At 51.2% G+C, this 21,002-nt stretch overlaps 1 protein-coding gene across 5 annotated transcripts in view; it reads left to right on the forward strand.

Annotated features, from left to right (window-relative positions):
* COL15A1 (collagen type XV alpha 1 chain) overlaps window positions 1-21,002 on the forward strand; it is a 103,459-nt gene that overhangs the window by 19,163 nt on the left and 63,294 nt on the right. For 3 of the 5 annotated variants that reach the window (XM_064579227.1, XM_064579226.1, XM_045882773.3), the window contains exons 3-4: window positions 17,791-18,338; window positions 19,517-19,591. In XM_064579227.1, the coding sequence (XP_064435297.1) occupies window positions 17,791-18,338; window positions 19,517-19,591 (623 nt within the window). Of the gene's footprint in view, window positions 1-17,741; window positions 18,339-19,516; window positions 19,592-21,002 lie in introns of all 5 variants that reach the window. The other 2 variants (XM_064579225.1, XM_064579224.1) reach the window with 2 other exon arrangements.

Raw genomic sequence — 21,002 nt, forward strand, 5'->3', positions numbered from 1 at the left:
ATGTAAGAGAGAAGGGGAGGCATGTGTTGCTCACATCCTCCACCCAGACCCTCGTTTCAGGGAGGGGGAAGGTGGGGGCGGCTGGAATTTAATCTGAAGTCTGAGAGGCCAGTGTGTTTAAGGGAGGCACTCCCAACTCAGTCAGTGGGTGAGAGCCAAGGGCAGGAATTTTGCAGAAGACTGGTCATTCAAAGCCCTCTTGCTTAAGGGTCAGCCAAAAGCATGGAAGACTGCAGCCCTCACAAAAGTTAACATCAAGCCTTTGTAATATTATAATAATAATATTCTATTATATCTCAACAGTGGGGATCAGTTGAGAGCTAGGCTATTAGGTGCATATTGAGCTAATGGTGCTGGTGGGATTACTATGACAACAGCTGGCATTCATTAGAATTCTTTTGATTGATGACAATTAACATGAGATATTAGGGCAAGCATGCAATCACTCTTGTCCAGAATCCACTGAGCGCATTCATTCACTCACATGTGCATTATTTGTCCATCCGTCCCGTCCGTCCATCCATCCGTCCATGCTCAGTTTTTACTTATCCCGGGCAAGGTCCCATGCTAGAGGGGTGGGTGAAGTTGGAAGATACAGAAATAAAGCCAGAACATGATGTCTGTACCCTGAAGGGCTCATAAGCCGGTGGGAGACACAGGCAAGTAAACAGATAATAACAGAGTAGTGAGAAATTGGAGCTTCCTGAGAAACTCACCCAGGGAGGATTTCTTGGCAAGATGGGGTGATTCATTTGTAGTCATCTAGAAGGAGTGGGCCCTGAGGCCCAGCTTCCCAGTGTGGCTGAAGTGGACTTCCCTGGATGTCTTCAGGCCCCTTAAGCCGAGTGCAGGACAAGGGGAAGGTGGGGGAGGCAAGGGAGGTAGCTGTCGCCACCCCCTGTGGAAGGCATGGGCTCCTTCTGCTCAGGACAGGCTTTCCCTGGGTACTAGCTCCCTTGGAGGCCATCAGCTTACTCCTGGCTGCAGAATCCTCACCTGACAGACCCGGGCCCTTGGGCTGGGGCTCCCAAGCCTCCCTGTATCCGCTTACCTCCAGCCTGGGGCCACTTGGCCAACTCACTCCAGGCCCTGAGGCCCTCCTGTTGTCAATCAGTGGGATCTAATCACTCAGGGGATTTATCATTCCATTGGCCTGGCTAGGAAGTCACTCATTTGCAGCTCATCATGGCCGGCTGGGGCCCTGCCTAGGTCGATCACCTTGTGGAAGCGGCTGGAGTCCTGCCCAATCCTATGTCTGGGTCCTAGCCCTGCAGCGGACTTCTCTGCTGCTGGCTGTCTACTCACATCTCCTCTGTGGTTACCCACCACTGGCCCTCAGTTTTGGCCTTAGGCCACAACCTTAGCCTCCACCAGCACTGTGTATGACAGGTGTCACCAACCTGAGGGTGATGGTCCAAACACAGACGGGGGCCTTTGCTGCAGAGTTCCTGATTCATTAGGTCTGGAGGAGAGCCTGAGGTTTTGTAGCTCTGGGTTCCCAGGTGATGCTGTTGCTGCTGGCCCAGGAACCACACTTGGAGAACCATGAGTGTCATGGTTAAGCAGGTGGGCTATGGGGCTTGAACCCAGGCTATCTGGGTCCAGATCTTGTCTCTGTCACTTACCATCTGTGCGAACCCATGCCTCCACGCTTCAATCTCCTCATCTATAATCCGGGCTACTGTGAGCACGGAATGACCCCATCCAGGTCCCACTTGGCACAGAGTAAGCCTTCACCGAATATATGCGTTTCCTTGGCCACTGTCACAAAATACTGCAAATTCGTTGGCTCCAAACAGCAGAAATTTGTTCTTGTAAAGTTCTGGAGGCAAGCAGTCCAGAATCCAGGTGTTAGCAGGGCCGCACCTCCTCTGGAGGCCACAGGGGCGGATCCTTCCTGGCCTTCTTCGGCTTTTGCTGGCTGCTGGCATTCCTTGACTTGGGGTGGCCTCCCTCCAAGCTCTGCCTCCATGTTCACAGTGTCTCCTCCCTTTTTTTTTTATTTATTATTATTATTATTTTTTTAAAGATTTTATTTATTTATTCATGAGAGACAGAGAGAGAGAGAGAGAAGCAGGCTCCCAAGGAGCAGGGAGCCCGATGCGGGACTCGATCCCAGGACCCTGGGATCATGACCTGAGCCGAAGGCAGACGCTTAACCGTCTGAGCCACCCAGGCGCCCTGTCTCCTCCCTTTTATCTGTCTGAGCTCCCCCGTGTGTCTCTTGTAAGGACACTTGTCATTGGATTTAAGGCATACCTGGATAATCTAGGATGATCTCTTCATTTCAAGATCCTTAATTTAAATACATCTGCAAAAGACCCTTCTTCCAAATAAGGTCACGCTCACAGGTTCCGGGGACTGGGACGTGGACATACCTTTTTGGAGAGCCATCATTCCACCCACTGGGGTGAACGTGGTCATTATTATTATTGTTTAGTTGTTGTTTCTTCTAGCAGCTGCAGTCAGGCCTGACCCCAGCTTCTTGCCCTGGCGTGGCGGCAACGGGTGGGTGGATTGAGTGGGGTGCTAAACCAGTTTCCAGGTTCCAGCTCCTCTGTGCGGGCCCCATGGTACTCGGGCCATTCCCGGCCTGGGGCAGGGAGTTCTGCTTCTGGAGTGACGCTGGCCACATTACAGCCGCTCTGTATGGGTTCAGATTTCACTGATCTGAGAAAAAGAGCACTCTCAGCTCCCAGACACCTGTTTGGGGCCCTCTGTCCTTACAAATTGTTCCTTACACCTGAGTAGGCTGCACTTGACAAAGCATTTGCCCATTCAGAGCCGCATGTGGCCCTCTCTGCAACCCAGGGAAGGAAGCGGTGTCACCCTATCTGCAGGTGAGAAAACTGAGACCCAGAGGGAAAGTTGCTCAACGCTGCCTTTCACGGCAATTACGGTGGTTCAGGGGAGAGGAAGGAAAGCTTATGTCATTGATGGTAATAGCAATACCCACAACCAATGTGCTCTACTAAGTGTCTGTGTTTGCTAGGCCTTCCGCTCAGTATTTTATATCTGTTATCTATCTCAGGTCATTCTCAAAACTCTTTCCTGCAGCAGGTGACATTATTCCTATGTTATGGATTTAGAGCCTGAGGCTCAGAGAGGGGAAGTGTTTTGTCCAAAGTTGCACAGCTTTTAAATGCAGAGCTGGGATTTGAAGCCAGAGCTGTCTTTCTCCCCAACACCGTGCTGCTTGGAGATCCTTCTCCCAGCTCTGAAAATACGTCCAGCCAGCCAAGATAAGAGATGTAGCTCCCCAGTGGCCAGCAGGACTGAAGTCTCTGGCCCTCCTGGATCTGCTCAGAAGATGAAGCCCAGGAGAGACAGTCTCTGGCTGGCAGCAGAGCCCTCTTCCTGGTAGCTGGTAGGGAGAGGCTGTGTTGATCCTGAGAGCAATGGGGAGGGGCTGTCAGAGCAATGGGGATAGAGAGGCAGATGGGCACAAGATCACTGAGGGCTAAACAGGGGGTGCTCCCTGGAGTGGGGCAGCCTTGGATTGAAGTGACATTCCTGGACAGGAGCAGATAGAGACTCAACTCACATCTGACAGATGAAGGTTTAAAGTCACCATTTTGGGGACCTGCTAGCTGTGTGCCCTTGGGCAAGTTATTTAACTGCTCTGTTCCTCTGTTCCCACATCTGTAGATTGGTAACAATAAGAGTGGGATTGTTGTGAAGAACTCAGGAGCTGTGTTGGGGCGCCTGGGTGACTCAGTTGGTTAAGTGTCTGGCTTTTGATTTCGGCTCAGGTCATCACCTCAGGGTCCTGGGATCCAGCCCCATGTAGACCTCCATGCTCAGCATGGAGTCTGCTTGAGATTCTCTCTCTCTCCCTCTCTCTCTCTCTCTCAATCTGTTCCTCCTGCACGTGTGTGCTCTCTCTCTCAAATAAAATCTTAAAAAAAAAACGAAAATAACTCAGGGGCTGTGAATGAGTATCACCTTATGCAGCTTCACTAGCCCAGGCCACGCTTGACCATCTGAATCAAACTCTCTTGGAGTGAGGCATGGGCAGTAGTATTTTTGAAAAGCTCCCCAGTGATTCCGCTGGGTAGCCAGAGCTGAGAACCACCACCATGCGGGTAAAGCACTTGCACCCAGGACACAGTGGGGGCTCAATGCACGTGAGCTATTGTTACGCAGAAATGCCCTCATACGTTCCTGAAACTGACCTTTATGGGGCACCTACCTGTGCCAGGCTCTGTGCCAAGTATCACCTGTACAGGCCAGCTGTTCATATTCATTGATCAACCATGTCTAGCATTGCTTCTAAGGAAATGAGTCAGTTGGGTTCAATGCTTTGTGAAGACATGACCCAAATCTGACATTCTGAGAAGGTTTTACTGATGAGGGGGGAAATTCAGAAAAGGTGCCCACATGAGAGAAACAGAAACCCTGTGTGTAGGATGTAGGCAAAGGTCTCCAAACCCTTAAAGAGGTAGCTGGAGAAGAAGGAGTGGGCTGCAGACTCTCCGTGGGCCCCTTGGCCAGCAGCTTCCCTTGCAGCGCTCCCTTGTGAACATTAGTAACACGGAAGACTTTTGATGGTGGGGTTTTGGGTTAGTTGGTTGGTTTTTAGCTGCTGAACCCTCTCTTCAAATGAGGCTGTGATTGGAACAAATCACATGAATACATGAAACAAATGAAGTCTGAGTTGCTTTGGTGCAAGTGTGCGTGTGACGGTGGGTGAGTGTGTGCGAATATGTGTTAATGTGTGAGAGAGTATCCACGAATGAATGTGTGAGTGTGAGTGTATGAGCAGACGAGTGTGCGTGTGACTCCGTGAGTGTGTATAGGGGATGAGTGTGAGTGAGGGTGTCAGAGTGGGTGTATGTGTACGTGTGTGAACGTGTGTGTATGAATAGATGCATCCGTGTGTGAGTGTGCTTGTGCGTGTGCGTGAGCGTCCGTGTGGCTGTGTGTATGTGTGTGTGTGTTAGGGGCCCGACGGGCAGGCTTTCTCCTCCTTCATCTGCTCCTCCGGCTGGCAGCCCCCTTCGTACACTCCCTCCCCTGAGCCCCACCCCTGGCCCTGGGGAATGCAGTCTGAAACCCTCTGGTCCAGATGTCTGCGCTGACCCTGCCTGGCCTCCGGCTCTTGGTTCCTTGTCTCCATCTGGTGCCAAGCCTGGCAGTTTTCAGGAGCTGCGGGTTGCAGGGTGCCCACTCCTAGCAGGCTGCTGCATGCTCCCGTCCGGTGCCCCTCAGGTGCCCCCGACAGGCCCTGTCCCCTCCACGCTTGTTTTCCGTGAGTTTTCCTCACGGCGCCCTGAGCCGAGTCCTCCAGAGCTGCCTGCCAGGAGTGATGGCTCATTGCAGCTGATGTCATCCTCGGGATTCAAGGCCCTCATCACACTCAAAGAGTCTTTGTTCCCCAAATGGAAAAGGAAGGTCCATACGTCGAGAAGAATTTTCGAGTCAACTCTTCTCAGATGCTCCCGCCTGCCCACACCTGCCGGCCTTCACGCGGCACCTGGTACACGTGGTCCCTGTGGTGGCTGTGTACCCAGGTTTCTGGAACAAGTTTGGCAAAGACCCTCACTGCAGCAAGACGGCAGGACCCACTGCATGCTTCCTGAGGCTTGCATGTGGCTCTTGCGCTGGAGCTGATTTCTGCCTAGTCCAAGGGGTTAGAGAGAGAGTGCGTGTGTGTGTGCGCGTGTGTGCGTGTGCGCACGCGCATAGGAGGAGGTAGTGAGCAGACCTGGGTCACAGAATGAAGGAGTCATCATTTATTCTCTCCAGACTAAACTCCTCAGTTCCTTAGGTGCTGGGCCGACTTATCCAATTATATTATTAAGTCTTTAATGGCTAACAGTTGGAGGCTGGCTGGCGAGAGCGTGGGAGTACTGCCCCCAGAGTTGGCCCAGTCGAGTTGGCTAGCACCCACAGTGGGTCCTGAGTTTTCAGACGTGTCAGCCCTCTGCCAGGCACGGTCCTCATTGTGTTGTCCATTCTCATGATGACTCTGTGAGCCAGCTTCTGTTGCTGCCCCTCCGTACCGCTCAGAGGAGTGAAGTCGGTTCCCAAGGCCATACACGGGTTTGCCTGATAGCCAAGGTCTGCCTGATAGCCAAGCCTGGGGTTGGGGAGAGGGGTAACCCTTACCTGTGGCTGCCCCCTGGGAGAGGGCATCAGACTTACCCAGGCTAGACCCTGGAAGACACTGGGGTCCCTAGGGCCAGGCAGGAGGGGCAGACCTCTGTCTTTTTAAAAGCTCCCTGGGTGACTCTGCTGTGTGGGTAGGACTGGAACCTTCACACCATGCTGTACCACCCATTCTGATTTGAATCCTGACTTTAATTGGTTATTATCCTCATAGCCTTAGAGTGGTGATGAACTTCTCCAAGCCTCAGTTTTCTAACCTGTAAAATGGGGCTAATAATATTACCTACCTCATAGAGAGTCTGTAGGAAGATGAAATGATTCATGGAAAGCTCGTTGAACCATGCCTGTCATGCAGCAAGCCCACGGTAAATCTTAGCTGCTGACATCCTTCTTTCTTGTCTTCATTCACAGATTATCCTTGCCAGGCTCTGCCGGCACTGGGGACTGAGAGGGGTCCCCATGGTCTATGCCCAGAAGCTCATGTGTCGTCATATCAGAGAGGGAAGGGGACACACCACCAGAATGCAGAGATGAGGCTGTTTGGGTGGAAGGATGGGTGGGGACTGTGGGGACACAGAGGTGTGCTGCACCTGGAGGAGTCCCAGGGCAGCCTGGGAGGCCGTGGCTTGTAATGGGCAGAGCCCAGCGTCGAGTCTTCAGTGCTGGTTCCTGCACTGGGGCTTACAGTAGGTTGGGGCTTGATTTCCTCCTCTTTGAAAGGAGGGAATGATCATGCCTTGCCTCCCCTCTGGTGGGGGGTGCTCAGGCAAGGGGATGCTCTGGAAGCCAGAGAGGGTGCTGGGTGGGGGACGACTTCTCCTTCCTGCCGGGTGGGTGGGGCAGGCAGGCCACAGGCCCACAGCTGGTCCATCGCCACCCACATCCAGGCACCTTCAAAGCCATCCTTCTCTCGGTTTCGGCCAAAGACCTGAGAGAGCAAGAGAAAGAGAGGGAGGAGAGCTCACACAGTAACTTCATTGAGCATGAAAATTCCTATGCTATATATGAAAACCGGAAAAGGGAAGGAGGCATTCTAAGTTTACATGTAGAAAAATGCTCTTCTGTAATTCAGAAAAATGAGGTCTTTGATTGTTGCCAAGCCCAGGTCTCCTTTCTAAGTTGATCCAGGATTTTTTCCCCCCTGGCAGGAAAATGGTTCTTTTTCTAAGGAATGCATTGGGTGGCAGGTTTTGCTAAGAACCTCTTGCATCTTTGCTGGGTGCAGATGGATCCCATGCAGCCTGAATTCTGTTGTGTTCCTTTTCCTCAGGAAGGGAGTCAGGTAGAGCCGGGAGCCTCTGCAGGCTCCAGCCTGGGTGGGGCGATCCTTCCTCGCAGGCAGAGTTGTGACATTTTCCTGGGCACAGCACTCCATGCCTCTGGCCAGGCTGTGCTGCCCAAAGACGAGGAAGTCTGTTGGGAAGGGCTGGGTTTGTCCTGCTCCCTGTTGGAGTCATTCCTTCCAGGCCTGAAGGCTGTGGACTGGAGGAACGGACAGTGAAGAGTGGTTAGAGAAACTGGAAAATAGATGGGAGACGAGAAGGATGCAGGTTTGGAGACTTGCAGACCTGGCAGGGGCCTCTGGAAACCATCATCCTGAGGCTCAGAGAAGAGAAGGGCTTGCTCAAGATCATACATTGAGCTAGTAACAGTCTGCCTCCCAGGCCGGCCCTCTCCCCCACTCCATGCTTCTGAGAGGCCATGATGCAGAAGTCAAGGCCGACTTGTGTGTGGTCCCAGAGTGCAGAGAAGGGCCCAGCCTGGTGGGTGCGAGTTAAGGGAGACTGCCTTGGTCCATCAGGAGAAAGAGGTCTGAAGCCTAAAGACTGTCCAGCAGTGGTCAGGGTTGTCACGAGAGGGACGAGCTCCCCAACAGTGGACATGTGCACACAGAACCCTTGCACGTGGCCTTTTGGTGGGTATGTGGTAGAGGAAACCCCTTCTCCAGATGGTGAGCTGTACTCTTCCCTCGTAGAGCCTGTGGCTTGCTGCGCTCCCAGCTTCCTGTCTCTGTGGGGAAGGGGGAGGAAGGGGCGAGGAGGTCTGATTGATAACCTAGAGTCCTTGGGGGCCATGTCCCTGTAGCAGTATCCAAAGGGAAGGGAAAGAACAGTCCTGAGAAGATGCAAGAATGTCTCCCTCCCAGGCAGGATGGCCTGAGAAGGAGCAAGAGGAGGGACCCTTGGTTCTCTGAGGCTCCCCAATTTATGCTGCTGGAGCAAAAGAGGTATTGGGGAACTCCTTTCTCCCCAGAGCCTGAGTGCAGAGGGGCCCTGCTGGGGCTCCCAGGGTAGTCACCCCTACTTTACCTGCACTCCCTTAGCCTACTGGCTCCAGCCCCAGGCCACAACAACACGGGGTCCTCTGGATCCCCTGAGCCCTGTCTCCAGTGAAATACACCAACCAGCTTGAAGGAATCCTGTGTCCCCATTTAAGCTGATGAAAGTGTCCTGTGGGTCCTCATAGTCACAGGTGGGCATGAGAGATGTGGGGGGCATCTTTTGCTTTCCCAGGCAGCCAGCACAGGGAAAAGTGAGAAGGATAGGAGGTAGGCATCTAAGTTCTAGGCCTGGCTTGGCCACATCAACCTGCATGACCTCAGGCCTGCTCTCTTGGGACCCTCCCAGACCTCTGGCTCTGGTTCTGTTGTTGCGATCCTCGTGCTCCCAGTTTCCCCAGGCACAGGCATTGTCCCTCCTAACTGCAGCCTGGGAAGACTGCCCTGGGTTTCACGGAGGCGCAGTTCTCCCTGTGGCCACTGGGGGCCGCTGCCATGCACCATCCTGGGGTGTCCTCAGCCTCCCTCCCTGTCTGGCTTCTCTGCAGCCCTAGTTGACCTAGAGCCAGAGGAACGCTCCTTGGCTCCTTCCGGCCTTAAATGCTAACAAGCGCAAGCGCTGGGCGCAGGTCCCAGATGATCATCTGTGAGATGGAGCTTTGCGAAGCCAAATACAGTTCCCTAGAGAGGCAAGGCTCCAAAGCCCAGACTAGCCCTAGGCACTGCCTCAGCACCCCACAGATAGAAGGGCTGAACCAGCCCATTACATAGAAGGAGAAACCGAGGCTTGCCTGGGGAAGAGAGATGCCAGATGTCCCGGAGTCTGTGGCTGCGAAGAGGAGAGGGAAGGATTCCTGTGCTTCACCTCCTCTGGCCAGGTTGCAGTCGTCTTTGTGGAAGAAAACCTGAACCCTGTCCTGTTTGTTTCTTCATCGCTAGGAATCTGCCCTGGTTTCCATGGAAACTGGCTTTGGACCCCTGGGAGGAAAGTTGCACCCTGCAGTGACTGACTGTTCAGATTTTCCTCTGCCTGGTCCATCTCTAAAGCCGTCTGATGCCTCCACCCCATGTCCTCGGGAGGGGCCGCCCAGAGCTCTGCTTAGGAGCCTGAGCCAAAGACTTGAGGCACAGGGGCCTCTGTCTGTCCCCCTTTCATCAGGCCATGGCACCGAGTGCCTGCTCTGTGCCCAGCCCTGATTTGAGTATTTAGAGGGATTGATGCTGTGGTTCTGTGTATAGGGTGGAAGGAGGGCCCTGGTGTCTATGAGTGCAGCTGAGCAAGGGCAAGAAGTGGGTGGGGCTCTTCTTAGATGATTCAGCTCTGAGAAGACAGGAATCGAAGGAACAGCTTGAGCAGAGACAGAGATGGGGGTGGGGGGCGAATGAAGAGATGAAGCAGAGGGTGTCTACTCTGGAATTTTGATTTGATCCTCTGGGCACTAGGGAGCCATGGAAGGCTTTGGAGCTTGTAAGTAGCATGAATGGATAACTGCTAACCAAGACACCTAGATCATGAGCTTCTTGAGCACCTGCATTCTAGATTCATCATCATATCCCCAGTGGCGCACAGGCAGAATGTGGGGGCTTTATAAATGTTATCAATTCATGGATTGGAAAAATGGGTTGAGAAATCCCCACTGGAGATGAAGCTATTGTTATGCATTAATGAAGTGAGAGATGAAGACTGAAGTCACAGTCAGCCCCAGGAGGTATTTGGAAGGCAGTGAAGACACCTAGAGGATGTCTATATGGCTATGGCTCTGAGAGTCCATCTCATCTAACACCTTGATATGCACATGGGAAAACTGAGGTCAGGAATGGAGAACAGCTTGCCCAAGGGCACAGATGGAGTCAGTGGCAGAGCTGGGACTCAACTGGAGACTTGTATCCCTCCCTGGGCATCTCTCATGGCCCCATGTCTGTGTTCATGCCTGGAGGGCTCCCTGGGCCCGTGGACCTAACATCGTGGGAATGGGAGGGAGCTTGGATCTCCAGGTGATGGATGAGCATGCAGTGAGATCCTTGTTAGATGTGGAGCCTGAGCCTGATCTCACTCACCTTCACCAGGGCCTCAGATTCTGAGCCTGGCACTTCCTGTGTGCTAAGCATTTGAGATGTATTATTTCACTCAAGTTATACAGCTGTCCTATGAGAATAGGTATTAATTTCTGTGGAGAAGTGTGGGCCCTCCCACGAAGGGCCCCAAGGTTCCTGAGGCCAGAGAGTTCCAGAGTTCCAGGATCAGACCCTGTCAGACTGCCCTCTCCGATCTTGCCCGCCCCCCCCCCCCCGATGGTGGGATGTGTTCCCACCAGCTGTGATCCCCACCCTCCCACTTCCCACCCAGCACAGAGCCATCCCAGGACAAGCCTATGGACCAAGTTGCTGGGCCTGTTTGTCTTGGCTCCCTGGCTTCTCTCCCCTCCCTGGTGGCCGCCTGAGCAGGTGGCCCTCCTGCAAAAGCCAAGGGGAAATGAGCCAGCAGGCCCGGGTGCAACCCTGAGTGAGGGTCACTCCAGGCCAGGGGTTGCTCCCCACCACACCGCGCCACGGGACAGTATGTTTGAAGGGAGGTAGGGGTTGAGAGCAGAGCTGGGTTGACTTGGGCTTCCTGCAGATTGTAGCTTGGCTCCTTCTGTGGCCAACCCAGTGGAAACAAGGCCTGTGGCCAGGCTCCTGCGCCCTTGTCTTCCCTCACACAGCTGGGGCCTGGGCAGCAGGAGGGCAGGGGGCAGTTAGGGAGGGTCCTCTTTGCAGGCTTGGCTTTTTGCTAAGCTTATACCTTTCAGTCAACTAGAATACCAGTCACTACCATTTGCTGAGCATTGGCACTTCCCACCCTTCGTTTCATTTGGTCCCCACATGTGAGGTGGGCTGAATGTCCCCACATCCCTGCTAAGTCATCCACCCAAAGGCTGCCCACGTGGTAAATGGCAAAGTCTGGATCCGAACCCAGTTCTGCCCAATGCCAAGAATTCTCCTCTGCAGGTGGCTTCCTCTGCCCACTCTCCAGATGGCCAACCCACCACCAGTGCCCGGAGGGGCTGGGACAGCAGGGCCGAATCACACCTCCCCTCTGTTCATCCTTGCCCTCTGCTCGTCTGCCACTTCCCGGCTGTGGCTTATAGTCACAGAACTTCCTGACCACTCATTTTCCTAGCTATAAAACAAGGAGGTTGGATAGACTTGTGATTTTTTTTTTTTTAAAAGCAGGATTCTCTGGGGATGACAGGATTCCCAGCATTGCCACGTGGGAGCCCGGGCTATACCGGCCATGGCAGCGCTGTGCTGGTTTAAGCAGGTTTCCTGGCCTCTCTGCCTCTGCCCCCAGGTCCTCTGAACCCTCACCTGTCCCTGAAACCGTGGGGACACCATTTGGAAATAAGCCGCTGGCTGGATGAGAGCTTGGTCCATTTACTCTCCTTCGAAGGGCACATTCTCCAAAGCTGGCGGGGCTCACCAGAAAGGGGCTTCCTTTCTTCTTGGGAGGGGGGGAGATTGGACCAGGAGGAAGAACTTCACTTGGAATCAGGGAAGAAGAAAGCAGGGCTGTCAGCAGGGGGCTGTTGGTTTGGTTGTGTTTTTATCTTTAAACCTGGAGGGGAGAAAAGAAATCCCAGTGGGGTGTTGGCTTTTATTTCTGTTTCTTTCCTTTTCACTCTTTCTCTCCCCTTTCTTTCTATACAGAGACAGGCCATATCTGAGTGAGGACAAACAAGGAGAGCAGGGTTTATAATTTCTAAAAGGGGATGGAAGGAGTTAATGTCTTTAAAATATGTAAATGTCTATTTCACACCATGTATATGGTATAAAATTTCAAAAAGTACAAAAGAGTGTCAGGAGAAAAGAAAGTCTCATGTTCCCCACCCACTGGCTTCCTTCCCTGGAGACAATCTCTAGTCCCAGTTTCTTGTGTATCTTTCTAGAGATAATCTAATATATATTTTAAAATATATATATTTATATATGAAATATGTATTAATCTATGTATTTCTAACTGATACTGATTCTGTTCTGCACGCTTTTTTGGGGTCTGTTTTTACTTAATACATCTTATTGATTGTTTCCTATTAGTACCTAAGGAATCACTCTTTTTAAAGGCTTCATGGTATATCAAAACTGATCATTTATTTAACCATTCCCAAAGATGGACAGTTAGATACATTTTCAACAATGCTGCAGTGAAAATTCTTGTCCATGCTTTGTATTTCACATATGTAACTTTATCTGTTAAAGAATCCATAGAAGTAGAATTCCTGGATCAAAGAGCCCATGTATACTTGTAATTTGATAACTATTGTCAAAGAGCCTCCCACAGACATTACACCAGTATGTGGTCCCACCAGCAACACATGAGACAGCATACTGTCCGACATTCTGATGTGTGCCAGTCTGAGAGGGGAAAATGGTATCTCTTCACAGCCTTAGCTTGTATTTCTCTCCTGAGTGAGGTGGAGTATCTTTTCACGTGTTTAAGAGCCATTTTAATTTTTTTTTTTTTTTTTACGGTTTTCCCCTGTTCTTCTCCCATTTTTCCATGGGGCTGTTGCTCACCTGTTTTGTATGTAAGGTAACTAGTTTGTTGTCTGTGATGTATGTAGCAAATATTTTTGTCCAGTTTGGGATTTTATTTGACACCAGTTTGGGAATTTTTGTTGCTATGCAGAACTTGAAGAATTTCGGTGCAGTTAAATTTAACCAGATTTATCAACCTTTTCATGTATGCCTTCTGGGGTTTCTCATACTTAAAATTAATTCCTGTTTTAATGCAAGCTGCAAACTGCAGAGGAAAAGCATTGGATGGAGAATCAGCTCTGATTCTCTGGGTGGGGTGAGATGGGGTGGGCGACAGAGAGGAGCTCACTCACTGTGGAGAGGGGAGCACACTCACTGTGGAGAGGGGAGGACTTGCCCCAGCAGGGGGCCCTCCAGGACCTGCGTCAGGGCTTGCTGGGGAGCAGGGAGTGCAGCTGGGTCCGGACCACAAGGGCTTCTCAAGCCAGGAGGCAGCGGCCGCCCCCCACCCCCCATGCTGACTGCAGACCCAGGGCCCTCAGCAGAGTGCCAACATGATCAGATTTACGCTTTTGTTGAGGATGGGTAATTGTTTTCGTTAAAATGTTGTGAAATACTTTCCATGACATGTTTTATAAGCAATACCACAATGAATATTTGTAAATATTGCTTAGTTTCAGAAGTAAACATTATCGCTATAGTTGAAAAGCCCCGCAGACTGCTCCCATGGCTCATCTCCCTGCCCCCCCCGAAGGTTGGTAGGAATATGCTGCAGGTGGGCACAGCGGCATCTGAAATGTTCTTACCACCAAAAAAGAAATGATAGTTATGTGATGTTGATGGAGGTGTTAGCTAAAGCTGTGGTGGTAATCATATTGCAATATAGCAGTAGATCAGATCAACACATTGTATATCTTAAACTTCTACAGTGTTATATATCACTTATATCCCAATTAAAAAAAAGTCGGCTCGGGTGCTTCGGAGGACACTGTAGCAGCGTTCAGTGAATTTGCAGGCGTGTAGCCCCACAGCATCCAATCATTGCCCCCCCCCCCCCCCGCCCCAGGTAAGCACCAGGAGATGTGTGTAAGAGGTCCACAGCAGTAGTGTTTTAATAGTCAGGAAAACCTCCCTTCCCACCAACAGAAAAGTGAGCCACTCTGTATGGCTTATTGATGCCGTAGAGTATTGTTGTGAAAGTATAATGTCATGATGCATGCCAGAGTCGCATGCGTCAACAAAGGTCAACCTTCGTGGGGCGCCTGGGTGGCTCAGTTGGTTGGGCAACTGCCTTCGGCTCAGGTCATGATCCTGGAGTCCCGGGATCGAGTCCCGCATCGGGCTCCCTGCTCGGCGGGGAGCCTGCTTCTCCCTCTGACCCTCCCCCCTCTCATGTGCTCTCTCTCATTCTCTCTGTCAAATAAATAAATAAAATCTTAAAAAAAAACAAAAAACAAAAAAAAAAACAAAGGTCAACCTTCAAAATACAATGTCGAGGGCGCCTGGGTGGCTCAGTTGGTTAAGCGTCTGCCTTCGGCTCAGGTCATGATCCTGGAGTCCCGGGATCGAGTCCCGCATCGGGCTCTCTGCTCGGCGGGGAGCCTGCTTCTCCCTCTGACCCTCCCCCCTCTCATGTGCTCTCTCTCATTCTCTCTCTCTCAAATAAATAAATAAAATCTTAAAACAAAACAAAACAAAATACAATGTCGAGTGGGAAAAAAAGAATGTCGGAGGAGTCCATGCAACATACCAACGCTGACATGAGGTGTAGAGACATGCACGGGAGTATGCACACCGCTTGCCTCAGAGAGGCTGCCCTTGGGGCGTGGCCAGGGGAATGGGACTGGAGAGTGGCCCAGAGCTGAATCAGTACTTTCTCCAGCAGAGGGGTGGACACATGCGTGTTCGTCATCATGTTCTTCAGAAATTATTTTAACAATATATTCTATTTAACCCAGTATTTCCCCAAATTATCATTTCCTCATGTAATCCATAGACACATGGTTAATGAAGTATCTTACATTCCTTTGTCCAAATGAAATCTTTGAAATCCAGTTCGTATGGTACACTTGCGGCCCAGCTCAGTTGGGACAGCCCACGTTTCAAGTGCTCAACGGCCACGCGTGGCTCATGGCTACCGTGCTGGACAATGTGGGGCATCTCTGGTAGACATTGTATCAGGGACCCTCTGAGATTCCTTTCAGAACCTGAACGTCAAAGATGATGATGATGATTTCCACCATGATTGAGCAAGTGCCGCACCTCAGACTCTTTCATTTAATCCTCTCATTTACTCCTTTTTAAAATCATGGGTCAAGATATAAATACATAAAATCGACCATTTTAACATTTAATATGTGTTTCCTATTATCATTTATGCTTTTTGGTAGTTCCTAAATATTTCATACTAATTTTGTGACACACACAAACGCACACAACAGGCTAGCTGCTGATGTTGTGCAGTCTTCTCTGTGGGTGCCAGGGGAGGGGCACTGGAGTCAGGGCATCTCTCTCTCTCTCTCTCTCTCTCATCCTCCAGGGAAGTTTGAGTTCCTGGGCCACCCAGAATTCAGTTGCACCCTCGTGCTGCTAAAGAGTCATTAGCATGGCAGGCTGACTAGGTTGAGCTCCCCTCAGAACCCCTGGGAGGGAGCCCCCGTCTTAAGAGACTGAGGCAGTGAACCAACCTGAGGTCAGACCAGTCATGGCTTGAAAACATCTGCCATTTACAGTGTCACCTCAGGGAGTCACTCCATCTTCCCGAGCCTTGGTTCTTCATCTGTAGGATGGGAGAATGGCAGTTAATCCCGGGCTGCAGTGAGGATGAAGTAAAATCACGTATGAAAAACCCGGTCATTTTTATTGTATGTGGGGAGCTCAGGGGACACAGAGGCAGGGTGTCCAGGCCCCCATCTTGGCCTCCCTCTCCTTGTCAGCACAGTGTGGTCGGAAACCCCTGTCCATCAACCTTTTGGGCTTGTCGAGTGGATGTAATCAAAGGAAAGAGTAGTGAACGGTTATTGCATTACCACCGTATTTACCAGGGTTACATGGATGGTCTCCTGTAATCATTTTCATGGGGCCCATAGCACAGAGGGAGACACAGCCTTGGAGCAGTGAAATGACTCACTGGCTAATTAATGGTCCAGTCAGACAGGGACAAGTTGGTAAACTAAAAGGCAGCCTCGATTTGTCAGATGGGGCTTTACCTGCAGTGCCCTTGAATGGCTTGCATTTTCTCTGGACACAAACCCAAGTCCCCTGTGGTCACTCAGACTCTCAGGGTCATCTGGCCTTTGGCCATAGTCCAGGTAGTCACCAGATGTCTGCTCTGCTCCTTGGTCTCTGGGGAAGGACCCTGCTCAGTTTTGACCCTCACTCACTCCAGCCCTCCTCATTGGACTGAATCCTCAGTATCTGGCTTCACTTCTGAGGCCAAGGTGTCCTGAGGGTCCATTGTCCTGCCTGCAGGGGTCCTGTCCACCTGTCCCCAACACCTGCCTTCCTGTCTCACTGCTGGCATCCTGGGCATCTCCTCAGGAATGGGTTCCCATCACTGCAAGCCAGCCCAAAGCCTGCTCCCAGGGTACCAGGGTTGGGCGGATCAAGGCTCCCGAGCCTGGGGGCCTTTCCAGGCCAGCACAATGGAGCCCTAGGATTTCAGCCAGATAAGAGCTCAGACTCTGGGGTCAGATGCTCTGGCTTTGAACCAGGGCAAATTACTTAACTTCTCCCTGAAGTAAAATGAGGCTAAGGGTACAGAGTTGTGAGGATTAGATGAGCTAATGTATGTGAAGAGTTTAGAGCAGGGCCCCACACAGAAGAACTCAGGGAATGTCCATAATGATGATGATGATGTGAATTTCAACTGCCCTGAGGTCTGGGAACACTTCACCTTGTCCCAGTTTTTCCCCATACCCTGAGGCACTTCAACAGTAGACCTCATTCAAAACAAACAAAACAAACCTACCCAGTTTTATAGAAAGAAATGAGGAACAATCTGTAAGTTGATGGGAGAATCTTATATAGTCTGTGAATATTCTAGGACATACTTAAAAATGTTTCCAAACTGCAGGTCAGGACTTTTTAGTGGGTAATGAAATCAATTTAGTAGGTCGTTGCCAGCATGCTTTTAAAGATTCTATGCATTTATTTGAGGGGAGTGGACAGAGGCAGAGGGAGAGGGAGAGGGAGAGAATCCTAAGCAGACTCCCCGCCGAGCATGGAGCCCAACGCAGGGCTCAGTCTCATGATGCTGAGATCATGACCTGAGCCAAAACCAAGAGTCTGACGCTTAACTGACTGAGCCACCCAGGCACCCCCTCCAGCATGCTTTTAATAAAATAAAAGAGGAAAAGAGGGGGTGCCTGGTGGCTCAGTCGTTAAGTGTCTGCCTTCGGCTTGGGTCATGATCCCAGGGTTCTGGGATCGAGCCCCGCACCGGGCTCTCTGCTTGGCAGAGGGCCTACTTCTCCCTCTCCCACTCCCCCTGTTTGTGTTCCCTCTCTTTCTGTGTCTCTCTCAAATAAATAACTAAAATCTTTAAAAAATTATTTAAAAATTTAAAAATTAAAAAAAAAAAGAGGAAAAGAATCCCCAAAAGGAAAATATCAGAGTGCCTGGTGAGTATTGAAAGCAAATAATGCTTTATGAAACATTGTTTTGATGTTACAGATATGTGTTTATTGAAACGGGCCTATTGGGTTGCAATATAAATTCATTTCTTATTGTGGGTCATTGTCAAAAAAGTTTGAGAACTAGTAATTAAGGAACTACGGTGGGGTTTCTGAGGAATCCCATTTCACTTGGAACTTTTTCTTTCTTCCCCATTTCCAAGCACAGTAGAAGATATGTGTGAGCCATGGCCTCTGTCTCCCTCCCTGCAGATTTGGCTTCCCAGGGCCACCTGGACCTCACGGAGCTCATCGGTGTCCCGCTGCCCTCATCTGTGTCCTTTGTCACGGGCTATGGTGGCTTCCCAGCCTACAGCTTCGGGCCTGGTGCCAACGTCGGCCGCCCGGCCAGGACCCTCATCCCACCCACCTTCTTCAGGGACTTTGCCATCAGCGTCACGGTGAAGCCCAGCAGTGACAGAGGCGGCGTGCTCTTTGCCGTCACCGATGCCTTCCAGAAGATCATCTACCTGGGCCTGCGGCTCTCGGGCGTGGAGGATGGCCGCCAGCGGGTCATCCTCTACTACACGGAGCCAGGCTCCCACGTGTCTCACGAGGCTGCTGCCTTCCCGGTGCCCGTGATGACCCACAGGTGGATCCGCTTTGCGGTGGTCGTCCAGGGCGAGGAGGTGATCCTCCTCGTGGACTGCGAGGAGCACAGCCACGTCCCCTTCCAGCGGTCCTCCTGGCCCTTGGCTTTCGAGCCCAGTGCAGGAATCTTTGTGGGCAATGCAGGAGCAACGGGGCTGGATAGATTCACCGTGAGTCCAAGCCCTGCAGATCAGGGAGGCCCCTGGATGCCAGGCAACCAACCCAAGCAACTACTCTCATTATTTTGTTCTTAGAGCCTCAGAGAGGCGTGTGTGTGCGGCGGGAAGAGCTCTACTCCTGGGGCCCAAAACCTAGATTCCAGTCCTGTTTTCAGTTTAGCCTGATGACGTTAGAGCGTGGATTCTCTGATCCTCTCTGGGTCTTCTTATCTGTACGCAATGATAAGCAAACCTACGCCGTGGAGTGGTAGAGTCAAGTGGGATGGCCTGAGTGAAAGCTCTTTGTGCATTTTAAGACATTATAAAAGGAGGAAGGTTTATTATTTCTTCAGCAATGTTTTTACCTTTGGAGAGGAGTGCCAGGTGCATTTAAGTAATTTCTGCAAAGGTGGAGGCGGCTAGAAGGCCAGAGGGAGAAGTAGCTTCTCTCTCTCCTTTTGGACAACGTGCCCTGAAAAAATAGCAGGAAATTAACTCTCCCGTCAAAACAGGCTTTTAGGAATAAGCCATTCTAAGAAAATCCCTAAGTTACTGTAGTTACGCATCTAGTCAGCACACATACTTAACTGATACCTTAGCTAACTGATACAAGATGGTACCGGGGGAAGAGTTTGGGTTTACTTGTAGTACAGCGGGAGACAATGAGTGAATCTGAAGAAGTTAAAATCCAGTTACAATTTTTCCACACTCACTTTGGGAGCATCATGGAGAACGAACTGTCAGGGGTGGATAGAGGAGGCAGGAGTGGAGGCAGGGAGGCTGGCTGGCCACTCCTCTTCACATGAGACCTGCCAGCCAAGGAGCTTCGAGCTACAGGGGAAAGACACTTTCTGGGAGAGGGGAGACAGGCATCCTAGGGTACCCACTTACAGGCTGGGGACCTGGGACCAGTTAGGAAGCTGCTGTGAGTCTGTGCTTTGAACACAGTATTCCCCAGGGGCTTCTCCAGCTAGTGGAGCTCATATTACATTGGCCCAAGGAGGGCCCTGTAAATGAGAGCAGGCCAAGAGGTGGCTTGTTCCCTTGTCATGGCTCCAGGCAGCACATTTCTCACACCTGTCCTCTCTCTTGGTGGCCTGATCTCCGTTCCAGGGACAATCATGCTTGCCACTTGTGGTCATGCTGTGGGCGAGCAAGTGGTGGCTTCTGACCTTTTGCTCTTCCCCCAGGGCTCCATACAGCAGCTCACCATCCACCCTGACCCCAGGATCCCCGAGGAGATGTGTGAAGCCGAAGGATCCTCGGTGAGCCCCCATCTCCCCTGCCCCCGCCCCCAGCCGCCAATCGGCCCGGGACGGCTGGATGCCCAGGCAATTCCTCTTTCCCGACGTCATGGAGTCTCTAAAATCTCTCAACTTGTCAAGCGCTGCCTCAAGTCCTATTTTGGGCTTTTGGGCTTTATTTATTATTTTTTTTGAGAGCTTCAGCCATCTCTTTTGTGGGGGCGTGGGGGGTTGGGGGTGGGTTGCGTTTCTTCTAAGGTGTTGGGTTCTTCCGTGGCTGTGGCAGTCCGTGGCCTGGTTTCCAGACTTCCTGCCAAGAAAGGGTGTCAGGATTCTGAAATCAAAGTTAAAACTCTAAGGCATGAGTGAAAATTCCTATAAAAACCAACCTAAATTTAGCATTTATGCTTGGCAAATGAATCTGTTCCTAAGTTGGGGATGGAGTGGCAGGCAGGGAAGAAAGATGGGTCCTTCCATGTCCCCCCTCCCCTTCTGCCTCCCTCCCTGCCCCCAGGATCTACGGATCTACTGAGTCCCTGCTAGGTGACAGTCCTGGGGGATGCTGGAAATAATGAGACACATGGGCAACTGTCTCTGTCCTCAAGCTGCTCACACACACTTACACGCCCAGAGGCAGTGACAGAGCTAGGGGTGACTGGAACCCGGGAGGTCCTCAAACCCAAGCTCTCTGGGTTGGGTGGGGGACATGAAGGTGAAAGAAGAGGAACCAGAGTAGGCAAGGGAGGAGCTGATACCTGACCAGTGACAAGCAAGTATCAGCTGGATGAGGGAGAAAAGGCATTTCAGGCAGATGCCTTAGCTTGATGCAAAAAGTCAGAGGGGAGCACAACGTGCCATATTCCTAGAGCTTCTGTTTCTCTTTGGGGGGGGCGGGTATCAACCCCAAAGCAAAGCATAAGTTGATTTCATTCATTTAGAAAAAAATGCTTCCTGTTTAGTGGGAGAGCCCTTCAGAGGTGGAATTTGGCTCTGTAAGAATGTTTGCCCTCCCTGAGGCCATGATCCTGGCCTGACGTTCCTATGAAGCTGGGAGGAGGGAAACCTTCTGTATATTCATACCCTTCTTTCTGCAGTGTTGTCAGGACTGGAAAGGTAGAAGCTGCCCAAGAGTCCAAGAGTAAGGTATTATTTAGAAAATGATGGCCCCCAGGCTCTCTGGCTGACATCAGACGACTCATTATGAAGATAAGGTAGCAATAGGAAGACATTCTCCAAATGTCATGGTTCTCCAACGTTCATTCGGTTGATAGCCATGCAAATGGGAGTACCTCTGGCAGAGATTGAAGGGACCTGGACATAATGAAAGTGGGTATGTTAGAGAGACTGTATATTGACTGTAGTTTCTCATCTGCGTGAGCAATAAAATATGGAATGAACAGTGAAAAGAATAGCCACTGTGCTCTCTCTCAGG

Source organism: Mirounga angustirostris, unplaced genomic scaffold, assembly GCF_029215605.1.
Source record: "Mirounga angustirostris isolate CCGP_5_RB_7025 unplaced genomic scaffold, mMirAng1.0.hap1 SCAF_15, whole genome shotgun sequence".
In the NCBI taxonomy this organism is placed as follows: Eukaryota; Metazoa; Chordata; class Mammalia; order Carnivora; family Phocidae; genus Mirounga; species Mirounga angustirostris.